Below are 16480 nucleotides of genomic sequence, written 5' to 3'. Positions count from 1 at the left end.
CAAAATTTCACGAGCCATATCTCACCAAAACGGTGGCACTGACCCGCGCATAACTACCATCGGTGGATAATCCGAGATTAACGCGGACCTAAACATTTCCCCAACGTAACAGCGCCCTGTCTTATCGCACCACTCGATTATCGCCTACTACATCATGTAAGTGCCGTGCAGTTACAAGCGATACCGGACGCGTACATATTTGCCTACCAGCGCTCCAACGACATCGGCGATTCGCTTAAAGCTATTTACCAACAAACAGCGCCAAGATTGCGGATATCCGAAGTCTGCGAACATCTGCAGATTACAGCGTGTCGCGCAGATATGCCTCGCGCGCGTTGATCTCGACCGGCTCGCAAATAGCCGGATCAATGACTCCTATACTCGAATCCAGATCGAGTCCTTATTTGCCAGTTCCATTCCCGCCCAGGTCCTATTTCATACTACATTTTTGGGTACTGAAATTACACGCCCACGTCCACTAAGAGTTACAAATAACGAGAAATTCTAGTTTCGATATATTTTTTCCTACGCGGCGGAAGCCTTGAAACCTCCATCGGTCGTATACCAGCACCCAAACCCACGTACGTGGAAATCACATTTCGTGATCTACGCGCACCATTGTCACCAAGTCAAATGAAGTAGCTATATCCTCGCGAACGGGCAATTTGCGTGTCGCGTGCCGGAACATACGCATCGTTAACTCACACCAAAACAACAATCCGAGCGTCTCGCGGATGGCTTTACGACCGGAAACGGCCGTGTCAAGTTCCCCGGTCCGGCAATCCCCGCACGGCAAACGCGACCGCCGATATTTTACGCGGGTTTACCGGGGACATAATCAAATACGACGGCCGTGAATCAGCCATCGCGGGGGGGGGGGAGAGGGCGTTATTTCATATATTCTTCCGGGGGCGATAATGAATAAGGGGTCGCCATTTTCAAATGACGGCACGAACACTACATAAACTATGAATTTGGCAAAACTAGGCCAGGAAAACATACTTTTTACTGACTCGGAAATCGCTAGTGCTGCTTACTACGCCACTTAAAAGTTGCGAAGTCACTTATACTTCTACGCAAGTACAAACTTGCGATGGATACTCGATACTTTGACCACCTTCGGCGATAAACTCCTCGTAAATACACATTCAGTGACCCGAAACCCAAACTGAAACGAGGCCTTGGCATGAACGATTTTGGGTCCTGGGATGTCTACTTAGCCGTACCGGCGTTCCCCGTGTACTTACTTTACGAACCTCTCACACTGTCCTGCCTACAGCTAACTGACACGATCCTGCCTCGGAAAACAGTCGAATTTCACTAAGACTGGATTTAGGCACATCAGCCGAAACCTGGTGACTTATTTCCCGACCTCTGCTCAAATCCTGCGGGAAGCCACCGCGATTGAAAACATCGAAGTCCTATCAACGCAGCGCATTCCGCGCAAGCGCGTTGGAATATATCCTCTGCATACAGATATTATAGTAACGAAACACAGATACGCCTGCTAGTGATTCCCGCACAAGTCTCAGCCCGCATCCGAATCCCGCATTTGACCCGCGCTGAACCAACACCACACAGGTCGATGCATCGCGACTCTACGAACAAGAGGGCAAATGTCTCTATTTGAATCTACATCAGACTATTTTTCCCTCGGGAAATGCGCTTACTCCCTGCTGTTACCATTTCGCGGTGTACACATTCCCGAAAACAAATCAATTATTCAACATTCCTAGCACACGTAAGGCTTGCATATTATGCGCGTACACAATCACGGGCCCTGACAATAGCACCATCCCGACAACGTACAGAATCAATTAAAAATGTGTACGCGTGAAATTCTTAAGTCACAGTGATCGCATTGCCCAGGCTGGAACAAGCCACTACTTTCGCGTCACGCCTTGTTGTCTTCGGATTCGCATGGCTTGCGTGGAAAAGCGACTTGAAAAGCGAGCCTACTCTGCGCTTTAATGGCTGGCCCCAGTCGAAATCGACAGCCGTCATAAATGTCAAGAAGCCGAATTGAATGGTATGCTTGTAATTCGCTTGACGGCGTTTCAAAGAGCCGCGCGCTTTCGGACGTGCGAAAAGGGTCCGATTGCAGCCATCTATTCAGATCTCCCGACGTATGCCGGGCTGTTCGCGAAATCAAAACAAATTACGCCAAGACACACAGTTTTACGGCCTCGACTGCCGGCGTAGATGTGGGCGTCGCGAGGTTTTAATAATATTTCGTGTTGAAATAGCGAATAATTCCGATGCTTATCGTTTATTCAAGATGCCAAGGGCGAGCATGCACACGAGGTAGTTTACAAATACTAGCCAATTGATCAATACATTCATATTGAAATAAACCCGAAAATTTTCGGCTGCTGCCCGCTGTGGGTAATCCACAGCGAATGGTAGAGAATGGATATCAGCAACTGTATCACCAAATTATCAAATCAGCACCAGACATTACCGGACTACGATCTGACATTGCGACTTCGCCTACAGATACAATACACTTCATTGTCATTGCTTATACTTTTATGTTGTCTTCTTTCATACAGTGTGCACTGTGCATGCCTCCTACTTGGAGTTCAATATTATTATCGATTGTAATTGTAATGCACATTGATTAGATATTCAATTATCGAGTAGCAGGATACGAGCGCTTACGGACGCATTCAAGCCGTATCCGCCATCACAAAGAGTCAATGACGCCGATGCCATCACAATAAGGAAAAGGAAAATTGTACACAGATACCATCACAATAGTTGATATCTCCGAATGAAATTTCTGCACAGAATTACGCCCACTCGAAAAGACACAACACGCAAAACCGTCAATCGCTGCCACACCTCAGCTACAGCCAACACTCCATGTTCAATACTGGAAATAACAGCAACGGACAATCCCCACCATTTGCGTATTCAGATTCAACCATCTCCGCGAGTCCCGAAAGTTATCAAACTTTACGGCGCTTTCCCGTGCCAAGTCACGGACAAATAAATCCAAATAGTCGCAACAGCACTCGCGTACGCAAGCGGATTACGCCGGATAATCGCATTCCGCGGCGATACAGCGTTCGTACATCACGCCCTCGAACCGACGACATCTCAAATCCACAACAAACCCCCATTAAACAATCGATTGCATCTGTTTTTAATGACACCGCAAGACTGCAAGCGCGCAGAATCCAAAAAAGTTTCACAATACCGCCACGCGCGTGCCGTTTAACAAACCCTCACTACTAAGACCGCGGCAATACGCCACTCGACACACAACAGTCGTCAAGTGTCCGCGGAAAGTATCACCAAAGTGTTACCTAACATATGACGGGGAATCAGCGGAATGCACGCGACAAAAGGTATCTCGCAAAAACGGCTTCAAGCCAGCCAAAGCAAACATCTCACCCGGGCCATCGACGAGAAATTCGATACCGGCGTGTCCTTAAAGTCTACATACCGGGCTGGCTATCGGGTGTCGCGGGCTTATTAATTCTAAGAAGCGTAATTGATGATGAAACTGATATCCCAGCGTAGCGTGGCGGATACCTGTAGTACCGCTGGCTCGCGAGTGAACATCGAACATATGAAAATTGCAGCTGCAGCCCGCTGCATTACAAGATCATATCACCGATTATTATTATTATCCATAGATGGTCACTGGTCAGCAATGCTACTCCAGTAGAAGTAACGCCAACGCCACGCCTTTCTACTCAACTACAAATAGAAGTATCGACTTCCCAGACATGTTAATACTACTTCACGTGAAAATAGACAATAATGCAAGGCGTGAAAAGTATTCAAATAAGTAGCTTCAATCAGTAGATTTGGAAGAGGCATTGCATACTTTTACAGTCAAACGTAGGCGGCTGCTATCGAAATCGCAAGACGCATCATAGCGACCGAAACAAATGACGGATGACACTATCTATATAGTTTGCCGTAATACTGGTGCTAATTGCCCCCAATTTTTATGATAATATCACTCATGACGGCGACGCAAACTTGTCCCCAAAACTACTCTCTACTTTTCCGAATCCAAAGCGAAAACAATGCTTTGTTGAAATAATAACAAATGCTACCGAATCAATACCAGTCCGTCCTCAAGTTTACAGGACCACGACCTGACCTAACGCGCTCCCCTTCCGACACACGCCACCTGTTTTGTCGCCTATTCTTTTATTATATAATCATTTACTTTTCATTCATTGTGCACGCCACCTTTTTACATCGCCTAGGCCTGGTGGGTGTCCGATTCCGAAGACTACTGCAAGCCGTTACGACACCTTCCTACCTTTTCACTGTGTCGCAGTCTTGCGGTGTATTAAAATAATGAAATTGTTAATAATAAATCGAATTGAAATGACTATGAACTGTTAAAGTGGAAGTAGTTTAAAACATAACTGCTTAACCGAGTTTCGCAATCAAGCAATATATATATATACTTGTTTACTGTGGAAAAGTATCAGGACTTCGTTAGTGACCGCCTCTATCTCGAGTTGATATCAAAATAGTCCGACACGTAGTACGAAGCGTCTCTTTCGCGTAAGACCCCGAAAACTAGTGCGGCCTTTGCCGAATGCCCATTCCCCACACCTACCAGCTAAAATAGTAAGTCATCAGAATTTCGTAGGCCAACTAGACCTGTTATATGAGTGTTTTGTACACCCGCCACAAAGTAGATAAGAGAGATAGCCAATTCTATTTTCCAGTCTCATATCTAGTTACGAGTCAAAATATTCTGCAATGCCATCGTAAACCTAATGATTCGCAACCCAACCGAGAGGTGCGTTCCATTCCCGACGGACATTCGAGCAAAAAAATCGATTCTTCGTCTCCATATTATTCAACTGGTAATCAAGGAGTGAAGAACGCCGAACCGAATGCACCCGAATGCCTCGCCTTCAACCCGATATTTACAGCATCAATTCGCTATTCACATACAATAGATGTTTTCTAGTACTCAGCAAAAGGCGACGGCACATCCTCACTGGTACGTCCACCCTTTTAAGCCCCGAAAATACGACATACCCATAATATATATGTTATGTGCAGGCATAAGCGGAGCATACCGATTGCCGGCCCTCATCCATGCTTTTGGGTGCTATTAAGTATCGAGCAGTTCCCCTGTCTAATTGATGTTACGCTGAAAATGTGCTCCAAGTTGGGTACACAACACATCTAGTTTTGAATGCAATTTCTCAGATTTAAAGCGACAGAATAGTCGGACATATAACCGAATCTCGAAATTACGGGGATGCCTGCCCGCCCACTGAACCACGAATTGTCCCAAAAATGAGCAGCAATAAACGATAGATGTACTGCTTTTTTGATGTTATAATTCATACATTTCCTTCACTGCCAGAAAATGCTACATAGAGTGGAGATAATTGTTTATAATTAAGGTGCACGTGAGACACGCAAAAAAACAGCAGTCCAATTCGGACAAATAATCATGTCCTTAACAGTATATTGTAATTTACCGCTTTGGGCCTTTTTCTTCAATGTGACAGGCCTTGCTTGGAACACCATGTTATAATCATTTGCGATACAATTATATGTGAACCGCGCTAATCAGTGAGCGATGCCAGGCAATTCAGCTCGATATGGGCTTCATTTGTGATCCAGTCCAGTGTAGGTGTGTGTTTCACCAAAGTTTATCAAAGAGTTCACAATCGAAACGACTGAATTAACCAACAACTGAGCTAGTATCTCTACGCCAGTTCCAAGCCACGTAACACATCGCAAAGCTTTCTCTCAAACTCCAGCCGCGCGAGTCTTACCTTTTCTTCCTGGGTGCTGGTCAATGCCCTTGTTGATAACGGCATACGGTGATTCGTGCGACGTGGTCCTGACGTTTCTAGCCAAACGGGCTTGTTCCGCCGATAACTTCTCACTCTGAATTCTTCTCAACGAATCCTGCGAAAAGGATTCGGAGCTGTGACGTGTGACAACACTTGATGGGAGAGGAGAGGTTTTTGACATGTCACACAACAAAAAGACTTGCATACGGTCACTCTGCTTAATTCGTATATCTTGGTTCCGCTCACTTTCGACCGAATTAGGGAGCAGGTGAGGAGCGGAACTGCAAGGGTATTGACCATTGTTGCGCAACCGATTGAGCATTCACACTCTCTCGTGCGCACTTGCTTCTGAGCTGCTCAGACGGCATGGTTGCGTCACAATACCAAACTCCATTACAACCCAACATTCGAGGCTGATTTTGGGGGGTTTCAGGACCACGAGCAGAATCAAATTTACATTTTCGCAATCAGTACCGCGGTAGCTTCCGATTGATACCCGTTTTATCAAATTTCGATCTCGCCTTTAGGCAAATGGAAAGTGTGACGGAGACCAATTTCACTGAGCCGTGAGATTTGCTTGTTTCCACACCATATAGGACACTATGGTCTATGGTTATACCTTCAGGTTACTGGTATTGCAGGCTACAGTATTTTTGATACCAAACCATTCAACAAATACTGTATTACACGCGCAAATAGGATTCAAATGGCACTTTTTATTATCCCTTCTACGGACGCAACAAACCATCGAGCAACCAAGGAATCGTCTTCACTTTTTCATCTTTTTCTTTATTGTGCAATTTCATTCTTTCTGCTTAACTTTTCTGTACCATTCTGTTCTACAAGATCCAGGCAATTGCGCCCAATTGATAGCGACCATGAAGCCAGCACGGCATTGTATTAGTTCCTTATCGTCACTGTTTCACTATAATCATTCGCCCTCTGTTAAAACGAACCCAGTACTATCTATTGTGCCATAACCTAACGACAGGAATTGCGAGCCTGCGTCCGAATTGAGACAAGAATTGTCCGAATTTAACTTTTGCTTCGTTTCCGAGCATTTTGGTCAAATAAAGCAGTTTTTAAGTTATCAGGTGTGCGACTTATGCCTAGTCGCCTGTATATATCAATAGCATACACATACACATACAGCAACCAATAAGAATACTTGAAGAGACTCCAGAGGAGGTACTGAACTTCAATATATAATTGAATAATATAATGCTATTGTAATATACACGAATGTCGAATATATATGATAGAGGCTAGCTTCCTTGTGTCATCTTTCAGTTCAGGTTCAGTGGCTTCCGTTTTGAAGATGTAGTAGAGTAGAGACGCAGTAGAGTGTGAATATTAATACCTAATTACTAAACTTTTTTTTTTTTTTAGGGGTAACCGGGAGGAACCGCAGTAAACCTCCCCCCCCGTCACGCTTGTGACAGCGACTTGGCATTACACCAAGGCACTATTGCCACAAGCGCCCGTAATAGGGCACTTAAGATTCGTAGGACTCAAAAGCACCCATCAGGGTTTGCTTCCGTTTCTTTTTACCTTCAAGTTTCTCTTCACTTTTAGGTGCAAACGGCTGGCACAAGTAGGCTTTGGCTGGGGGCGTCTGCGGAGGCTTGTCCCGCCGCCACCATACTTGTGCCTGGGATACTGGCCCGTCAAGCGGACTCAGATCCCGGGGTCGGAATATGAAGGCCAAAGGCCATACTCTTCCTGGGTGTGAGAGTGATTGGAAGTATCGGTTGTACCGCTAGGGTTTCGCACCGCCCAGCGTCCAGTAAGGCGATGCTTACCTTAATACAACCAAATGCTCCAATATCCCAACAAACGTGGCGACTTACGAGATCGCGGTCGTGAGTTTTTCCATGGCTCCCAAAACTTTTGGAGCTACCAACAGGTTGCTGTGTGACCTTTTTCGCGGCCCATGGTAACAAGCGGTTGGCACGCAACTAGTTTAATCACCGAGCAATTGGTTTATTTTGGATGGAACATTGTTCTTGATCGACGTGCTTCAGACAAATTTATTTACCGCTCAATATTTTTCCGAAATTTCTAATCAGTTCCACATGTATTCCAACATGCTTGAGCAGTTGCCCATTCATACCTGCGTTTGACGCCAAATAACGAGAAGGTCGCCAGCATGACACAGTTCAATTCTGTTATCATATTTTGATGTGCACTCGATCAGGAGCACACATCTGAATTACGCCATGTAAAGGTATGGTCAGAGCACCATCCAGTGGCAATAAATATGAGACAAGATTATATCAAAGTTCTGTGCCTCCAAGAAGCTTTTCATAAGATTAACAGTGGGCCAGTGGTCTATGCAAGTGTAGAGTAATCTTATTAGAGAATATAAATTCCGGACAAATTATTATTATTATTGATGCTGCTTGAGTGGAGGAAATAACGCAAGTTTGTAGCGAGTTCCAAGTTATGCCAATTGATTAGCACCAATGCCAATGCCGATTATGAGCGGTCTGATGGATAAAATTTGAAAAAAGGAAAAGCTACTTCAAAGGCCATTGAATTAGCTCAAAATGGACTGCTCGAGACAACAAAATCACTTTAGTACTAATTAGAAAATGCATAAAATTATAGGGGTTACCATATTTGAAAATGCCCAATCTCAGAAAAAGTGACCTCCGTCCTACGTTACATTTTGCAGCTTTGAAATATTACCGTCGCAATAATTCATGAAAGGAACATTGAAATAAATACCAACTGCCTTGCAAGAACAGCACTATTTTTCATCAATTTTCGAGAGACCTAACCTATTCCATCATCGAATCTCATATCCCACCTCTGAAACAAGCCGAAACAGCGAGTTTCCGGGGAAAAACATGCGTTTTGTTTCAACGCGAGCAAAAACATACGCATCAATTCCGGGACGAAACAAACCTTGGTGTGATTGCTGTGGATCTTGGTACTTTGATTCCTGGACAGGTTACCGTGCCGTGTCTGTGGCGATTCGCTGTGTCTCGCCGTTGGCTGCGACGAACGATTTGGCTGCTGGCGGCGCGGTGACTTTGGCGGGTGGATGGGAGCTGGGTCGGGTCGAAGATGTGACAAAGTCGAATCCTGTAGAACACAGTGGCGTTATGTCAAAGGAAAAACACAAAATTCAAATGAGGTGTAGAGCAAGACGCAGCCTTTGCATAAAGAGATTCTTGGAGGTACAGAACATGACATTACAATTGAATATTCCATTCATTTTTAAATGAACCAAAATATTTTCGGTTCACACTAGCCTGAGGTCATCGTCAGCAACTAGTAGACAATTGTGAACTGAAGAACTTGGCATATCAACAGTATCATCACCAAATATGACGTCACCAGCATAAAAATTCGAACAACCGACGTGAAGAGACGGCTGAAGCTTAATTTATATATGTTTAATATGACAGCCAACAGTGTACTCCCGACTAGGGTCGGACAAACTCGGGTTATCTGGGTGATCAGTGGGGCGATATTTTACACTTGCCCAAAAAAGTTTAAATTTTGTCAAAATTGTAATGGTGAAAATTGTTAACAAAGTCAAAAGTTTTTAGCAACCTGCATTTCGTTCATATCGTAGATGTTTGCACTGTCAGTGAGCTTTTCATTTGACATTTTACAGTTTGTAACCTACTTTACTGGCCTACCGTTGCAGACGGCCGATTGTCTGCTCATTGTGAATCATAAACGGTCAATTGAAACAATTAGGTTGACATGGTGTTATGCTCAATGTACCGCAATACCCTAACTGAAGCAAGACGGCGTTGGCGTTTGTTCTTATATCAAAAAGCGCATGATGAAAAAGTGTACTGTAGACGACATTGTCATAATGAAGCAACATGGCGTGTCACCAGCAGTATACGCACAACGACTGCTGCTGTTGAACGTTCTTTCTCCAATCTTGGCAAGCTACTCAGTAAGGACAGACACTTTCTACCAAGAATGGAGGAAAGTATCTGTCGTTGTACTACACAACAAATTTTAGTTATTTCTACAATAATGCGTGATGTAACTACTGGAATTCTTCGTAGGTCCAGATTTTGTTAAAATAAATTTTTCAATGTTAAAAATTTGTCAGTTTTTGAGTCAAAAAGGTTTTTCCATGCCAAACTACTTCTGAAGGACAGACAGTTCCATTGTTCCAACCAAAAATGAAGATAACTAGTACAATTCTACCATTATGTGAAAAAAACCCTAATTTTCATGCACAAGGGCAAAATTTTAACAAAATTAAATTTTTGAAGATCAAAAAATGTCACAATTTTTATTTTTTAGGTCAAAGTTTTCTGATTTTAGGTAAAAAAAATCGCCTTAGCAATCAGATTACGAGTCACGTATTGAGCTTCAACCAGAGTCGAGTATCCGAGTACCACCTATCATGACTTCATTACAGTGTTAATGACTTTATTCGCAGGGTTCCCGTGATTTCCTTATTTCTCAGAATTGTCCTTCATTCGAAGAGTGATGACGCCTGATAAAACTACGGTGTTGTTATTTCTCAGATTTTTCCATATTTCTTAAGCGAGTGCATATTTTGTCCATACTCGGCATAACTTTGTCGTTATTTTTATTTGGGCTTCACTCAGGAAATCTTCATTGATTTTCAATTGAATTTCAATTCCCTGACACAAAATTCTCTAGCCAAATGGTCGACCGCAGCTATTGCTACTGGTTGGAATTGGGTCAAATCCGGTGTGCGAGTTTTTTTCATGCAACCCCTTATGCCAGTGAAATTTTTAGCAGCCCGCGTGCAGTGCGCCGGCGCGCAGGGCATGACTATCTGAAAAAACTCATGGCACGTTTGCACGCAGCACAGTACCGATCGACACACTGGTTACCATGACTGGAACTCGTTTAACAATAGCTCTAAGACAGGAAATTTGCAGTGCAACCAAGCCTAGCGCATCGCCGGTCAGCTGGCCGAGAGCCTGCAAACGATGCTCAAAGAATCAACACGTCTATGCGACCTCAGCGTGAGAACACAGGAAGTGACTCAAATCACTGTCGTGTACATGACAATGCAGTCATGCTGTGTTGTCTCCTTACAGCAAGCTGTTTGATGGAACTGCTGAAAGCCTGTGAAAAATTTCAGTGAAAGATACCTTTATTTTCTGTAGAATAGACTGTGTTCTTTGGGGCTTTCTTTGCGCTTTCTCGAGTGCTTGTTCGGATTCCTTCAAAGTCTAAAAGACGAGAAAGAATAAACTACAAACAACAGCCAGTAACGAATCCGTGATCATTCAACGTAACTAAAGAATAGGCCTCAACTGTGCGACCAATTGTGTACAGTGGCTAAATACCATCAGGTTGCATCCTATCTATATATAATCCATGTATATCGCGCCACATACCTTGACCACAATACATAATTTTACAGATCACACCAAGGCCGCAAATGCGCAAAATCCGACTCACGTACAGCCAGGGGCACAGCCAAGTCCAGAATATGAGGGTTGAAACTTTTAGAAACAAAGTGCGCCATGGACCGGTTGTGATGTATTGAAAACAGATTCATAATGAAATTCATATCCAGAACTTCAGTCGGTTCACACCAAAATAATAGATAAATATTCTATGTCCGAATGCAAACCCAGCTTGAATACCTTTGCAAATCTATAATTACCGCCAAGACGGTCAAAATCACCAAATCAGGTGTAGTCAAATCTAAAGCCATGCTCATCTCCGCTACGGACACAGCATTTGAAACATCTTCACACGGCACACTACAGAGCCTTAAATTGCACAGTACACGCATCACAAACTGCCACCTTCCACACAAGCAAAGCGAGTAATTTAAGCGAACGCAAAACGATGATCTCACGTTGTGGTAACTCGATATAAACTGTGCATGAAGGTCATTTATCTTCTGTTGGCTTTCTGGATTGTCGTCGTCTTCCAGACCAGACAAGAATTTGTCGACAGCGTCGAGAGTCCTATCCCTGTCATAGACATAACATCAACACAATGCATATCGAGATGTTTTCAGGTTCGCAGATGCATCGGGCAAACGAATCTAAAGATTGGGACCAAATAAAGTACCGTTGCAACTATTGACGTGGTATTTTAGATACGGCAAATATATCTCTGAGCGGAAAAGAAAAACTCTAAGATCTAGAGACATGACAAATGTTGACCAGTATCAATATCTAGAAATAGGTAGAGTCCTGAATCCCCAAATTTATTTCATTTCAAGCATAATGCAAATGTAAACATTATTTAAACATCAGATTTAGCCTTGTCCTATAAAAGGCCAGAGTCCAAATCCAATATTGTGTTCAAGAAGGTAACGACATTTACGTCAACATCTATTAATTGAGGTCACTGAAAACTCCCCAAATTCCTATTTCAGAGATTTGACCAATCCCCAATCAAACAATTACTCGAATGCCACCAACTTGCAATCCGACTTCAGGTTGTTTTCATGCAATACAAGTTTTTATTTCAATAATAGTACAGAAGCTTGCAGCAAGACTTACGTTCCGGGAACAGAATCAACAGGTTTGTAGTAAGTATACGGGTCGTATTCTTCTTCTGCGCTAGCACCTCTGTTACTGAATACCTCTGCAACGAAAGGGGATTAGTTGACGTTTTAGGATCCACATTTATGTTAAGCACTAAGAAAAACGAGTAGGCTACCGGGCAGATCGCATGCATGGCTAGCAGACTGCTTGGGTCCTATAGTTCATCGGTAAGTGGTGGTGATTCCAAAATCGTCTGAATTCATACTATCAAGCGTAACAACTATCAAGCGATGTCTCTCAACGTGACTTTGCCAACATTGTGATAACAAGGGTGTGCACTGTACAGTGGGCGCACACATTAATAGTAAAACACTTCATTGTTTGATGCGTTGTGCGATAAAACAATCATAGCTGATCATGCAGGTCCTCATTGAATGGAATAAATAATATCGCGTGGCAAACACAAGCCGACAGAACTTTCGTGCTAAGTGACAATTCTGAAGCAGCTTGAATCTACACAGCGATCCTGAACTTCGGAAGGTACCATATTGGTAAGATTGATTTGATATGAACTGATTTGCAAAATCGGTACAGCTATTTGAAGCTGTCGACTCAGGTAGGCTCTTCTGTCGGCATAAAATTCTACTGATCAAGACATCTGATAGTGAAGAAGAGTCACAAAAAAAATCAAAAAAATTAGCGTCGTTTGATGGCTTGAATCCATTAAACATTGCACCTGGACTGTTGCTGACTGTAGCTGGAGAACTTTCAGATCGAATTTTTATACGATGATCCTCTGGCAAGGAGTAAGGGTCATCCTCCTGAACGCAAAAGTATCCCGTAGAAAAGTAGAAACACAATCACAAAAAAGTGTTCAAAATCTAAGTAACGTCACAGAGTAAGCTGTGAAATAGCTTGTCTTGATTCCCGATCTTAGTCTGATATCAATCGATGATAGTTAAGCGACGGCACCAGTCAATAACCAGGATACCGATGACACTACATGTCCACTGCCTTACATCCACGGGTGTAAATAACAGTGCTGAATCCACATAGGAAAATTGAACATTGCTGGGTGAGGAGGTGACAGTTGGTTTGAGGTAGTTACTTGCGTTGTTTCAGACAAAGACAGACTCGAAGGCGGGAACATTGTAGACTTGTGTATTGTACATTTTAGGCGAGAACAAAGTAAACGCCAGTTGCACATGATCATAAATTATTCCCAATTACCCATTACCCAATCATCAAGCCCATATGACGTCATAATGAGTGATATTCGATTCAGATTCTAATCACTCATGCACTCAATTTTACCCAGCACTAACAGCGATATGAAACAACACTGCAAGTCACGAACAGTAGTACTACTGCACACTACGAACACTCGAATACATTGAATTCAATCAGTCAGTTACTCGGGATCGTCATAATCGAAAAATCTTACGTCTGATATCGGAGAGAAGGCAGCTTGAAATGGGCCGGGCGAGGTCGATTGTTCGGAAGACGTGCGTCGCTTGTTGACTTTCGCATAAAGATGATCGCGTTCGTCTACGGGCGCCGGTTCGAAGTTTTGCGACTTGCTCGGAGGGATCCGCAGTTGCGTCCGATCGCCTGGGAAAAGCGGTATTACAAGATACTGGAGTGCAGAACAAGCGTTCCTACGATACGATAACATTTACGGAACAGTCATCCAAAAATCGACGGAGGCAGTCAGAAACAACACACTTCAACCTCAAGTAGATTCTGGCTACTTGCGTTACTGGAGTGTTTACTACTTCCTGTCTTTAAGCAAAGCTGCTGACTTTAAACACTTTCGATTTTGAAACATAGATAGCGTAATTGTAGAGTTTCCGGCTTCTTAATCGGTAGGTTGTGGGTTCGATCCCACGCCAGACCAAAGACCTGATTATTACCACTGGTACAGTGGTGTGCATCACTACCCCACTTGGCGCTCAGCACTACCGGGATACCATAGAGGGGTGGTGCAAGACTTAGAAAGCCTTACAAGGCTATTTCTGCACCTTCGTTGTCCAGCGTCCTATTCCTATTCGGTTTTGGGAGAACTTTTGTGTGTTAAATCGTCAAAATAACTTTGCGGAATATTCATCAATGTAATTGCCATTTCAAAGATTGAACCTATTTGCAGCTTCGATAGTCAAAGATGCATCTTGCTATTTCAGGAGTAGCCTACAGTGATAAACTGGCGAAAAAAAACCTCGACCAAACCTGCTTTTTCTAAACTTCCGTACTTTTACCACTAAACCGCTTTCCTGACCGTTCCTTTCCTTCAAGTAGTTTTGACGTATTTGAAATTTCTATTTCCGTTTGTAATTGAGCACAAATTTACAGCACTCCTACTTTTACCCAAGTAGCAACGCTCACTTACTCAGAGACAGCCTCTTGGATATCAAGCAGCATTTACCATGCACTACTAAACATGGGCATCTATAAAACCGTTAGTTGGTTATAAAAAAGGAGCGTTGGAATTCGAGCGAGGTCGTAAAAAAGTTACAAAGCGATAAATCGTTTGCGGCATGACATCGCATCACTTACCTTGTTTCTGATATTTGGGCTTCTCCGATTTGGACCTTTTAATTCCGCTTTCGCCTGATTTTCTGTCTGGCACAGGCGACCTTTGCACTTGCTGGATTTGTCGTCTGTGCCCACAAAGAAGCAAGAAATGAGTTGACAAGATCAAGTCATACATCCGGCACAACTCCAAAACTCACAAAGGCTTAACGACGCTGCTTTGCACAGAAGGGATTCAAAGAAATAAGATCGAATTTGCAGTCTACCAAGAGTGCTCCAAACTGTACCGCTCATCTCATTATTCAATCAAAGGAGTTATCATAAATCACTTGACACTTTGAACGAGGCGTTAAAATATTCAACACACAGCGGGTCAGAGTTGGATCAATTGTAGTTGTATGCATGCCGCAGCCTATCTCAGTTATAATTTACTGCACTTATCTGCCGCAACATTCATCAGTTTCACTTTTAGATATGCACCAAAATACATATTTACCTTAATAACTGATGCCAGTAGTAAAACGAATACTAACAAGCTGGTTGAATTTAGTAGAGCAATCAAAATGGAAACCAGTGTGCTAGGTAGAATATCAGAGGGTACCATAAAATGGAATAAGTCCGAAGTATGGTAATATATTGTAATTTATTTGGATAATCTGTGTGATTACTTTAACTTTGCTATGGTACACTGCTAAGAGTTATTTTCATAGCTAGTTTCACACACATCCACTATGTCCTTGAATTTTCTCATCAACCAGTGGCCACCCCCACGTCAAGACTATATTTGCTAAGCAATACAGCCACACCATGTAAATACACATTTCATCCTTTGGCATTCCAAAATAGCTGTTTAGATCGAGTATATAATCACTAACTAATAGAGCTCAGGCATGTCGACTAACGTCCTTGAAATCAACCACTGTGGCATACTTCCTACCAGTGCGACGAACAAGATATGAAATTATATAATTTGAGAAATCATGTGATAGAGATTAACAAATAATCGAAAAACAGTCCATCACCCATAACTACAGTTAATCACAACTGGAACGGTTAATAAACAGTGTGAGCATGCAGATAATTGAAGTCACCGCTCAATCCGTCGTGAAGGAATCCTCACAAATGTTAATCGAACATGCACCCCGTGAAATCGCCACCGAACGCCCGAGAGTCCCATTATGTGACGCACCACAACCGTGCCGGCACGCAAGTTCGAATCATCACCACCGAGGCCAAAGTAATAAACTGCTCGGCGTTACTCAAAATGCTTTTGGCATAGGATCTTGGACAGAGGTGGTCCAGCAGCCAGTGGTTTCCAGAACGAAAGGTAGTCAGAGTAGACATCGTCCAAGCAGAAATAGAGGTAACATCGCAAATTTGTACCCCAAGTAGCAATTACAAAGTGAGTAGGACAGTAGATATTCTAGGCCTGGTTTTGCCTGAAAAACTGAAAGCAGTGAAGTAGAAGCAGTCTAAAATCCCAACCGCTCGGCAAAACCTACTTGAGTACTCCAAAAAAGTAGAAACACTTTGTGACTGACCACCTTTGATCTTGAATCGAGCTTCGCGGTTTGTACTCAACTTCTAGCCGACCAGACACCAACCAGACACCAGCATGGATTTAGATTTTAAATGATTTTTGCCAGACATGAATTATGAATGTTTTCAATCTGGATTTCGAGGTGTAGG

General features: G+C 43.1%; 2 protein-coding genes across 9 annotated transcripts in view; both read right to left on the bottom strand.

Annotated features, from left to right (window-relative positions):
* The window catches only part of LOC145448185 (aprataxin-like), a 137337-nt gene extending 128638 nt beyond the window's left edge, over positions 1–8699 (bottom strand). For all 4 annotated transcript variants that reach the window (XM_080326529.1, XM_080326532.1, XM_080326533.1 and 1 more), the window contains exon 1: positions 7598–8699. The gene's annotated coding sequence lies outside the window, so the exon portion shown is untranslated. The remainder of the gene's footprint in view (positions 1–7597) is intronic.
* LOC145448184 (focal adhesion kinase 1-like) overlaps positions 1–16480 on the bottom strand; it is a 96502-nt gene that overhangs the window by 65369 nt on the left and 14653 nt on the right. For all 5 annotated transcript variants that reach the window (XM_080326526.1, XM_080326523.1, XM_080326524.1 and 2 more), the window contains 8 exons: positions 14816–14919; positions 13707–13873; positions 12999–13083; positions 12278–12362; positions 11623–11740; positions 10904–10984; positions 8706–8885; positions 5775–5910 (listed from right to left, as the gene is read on the bottom strand). In XM_080326526.1, coding sequence (XP_080182652.1) covers positions 5775–5910; positions 8706–8885; positions 10904–10984; positions 11623–11740; positions 12278–12362; positions 12999–13083; positions 13707–13873; positions 14816–14919 — 956 coding nt within the window. The remainder of the gene's footprint in view (positions 1–5774; positions 5911–8705; positions 8886–10903; positions 10985–11622; positions 11741–12277; positions 12363–12998; positions 13084–13706; positions 13874–14815; positions 14920–16480) is intronic.

Source organism: Botryllus schlosseri, chromosome 10 (assembly GCF_051294905.1).
Source record: "Botryllus schlosseri isolate E-star chromosome 10, Bs_hap1, whole genome shotgun sequence".
In the NCBI taxonomy this organism is placed as follows: domain Eukaryota; kingdom Metazoa; phylum Chordata; class Ascidiacea; order Stolidobranchia; family Styelidae; genus Botryllus; species Botryllus schlosseri.
Note: the sequence above shows the minus strand (reverse complement) of the source record. Positions and strands in the feature narration are given on the sequence as shown.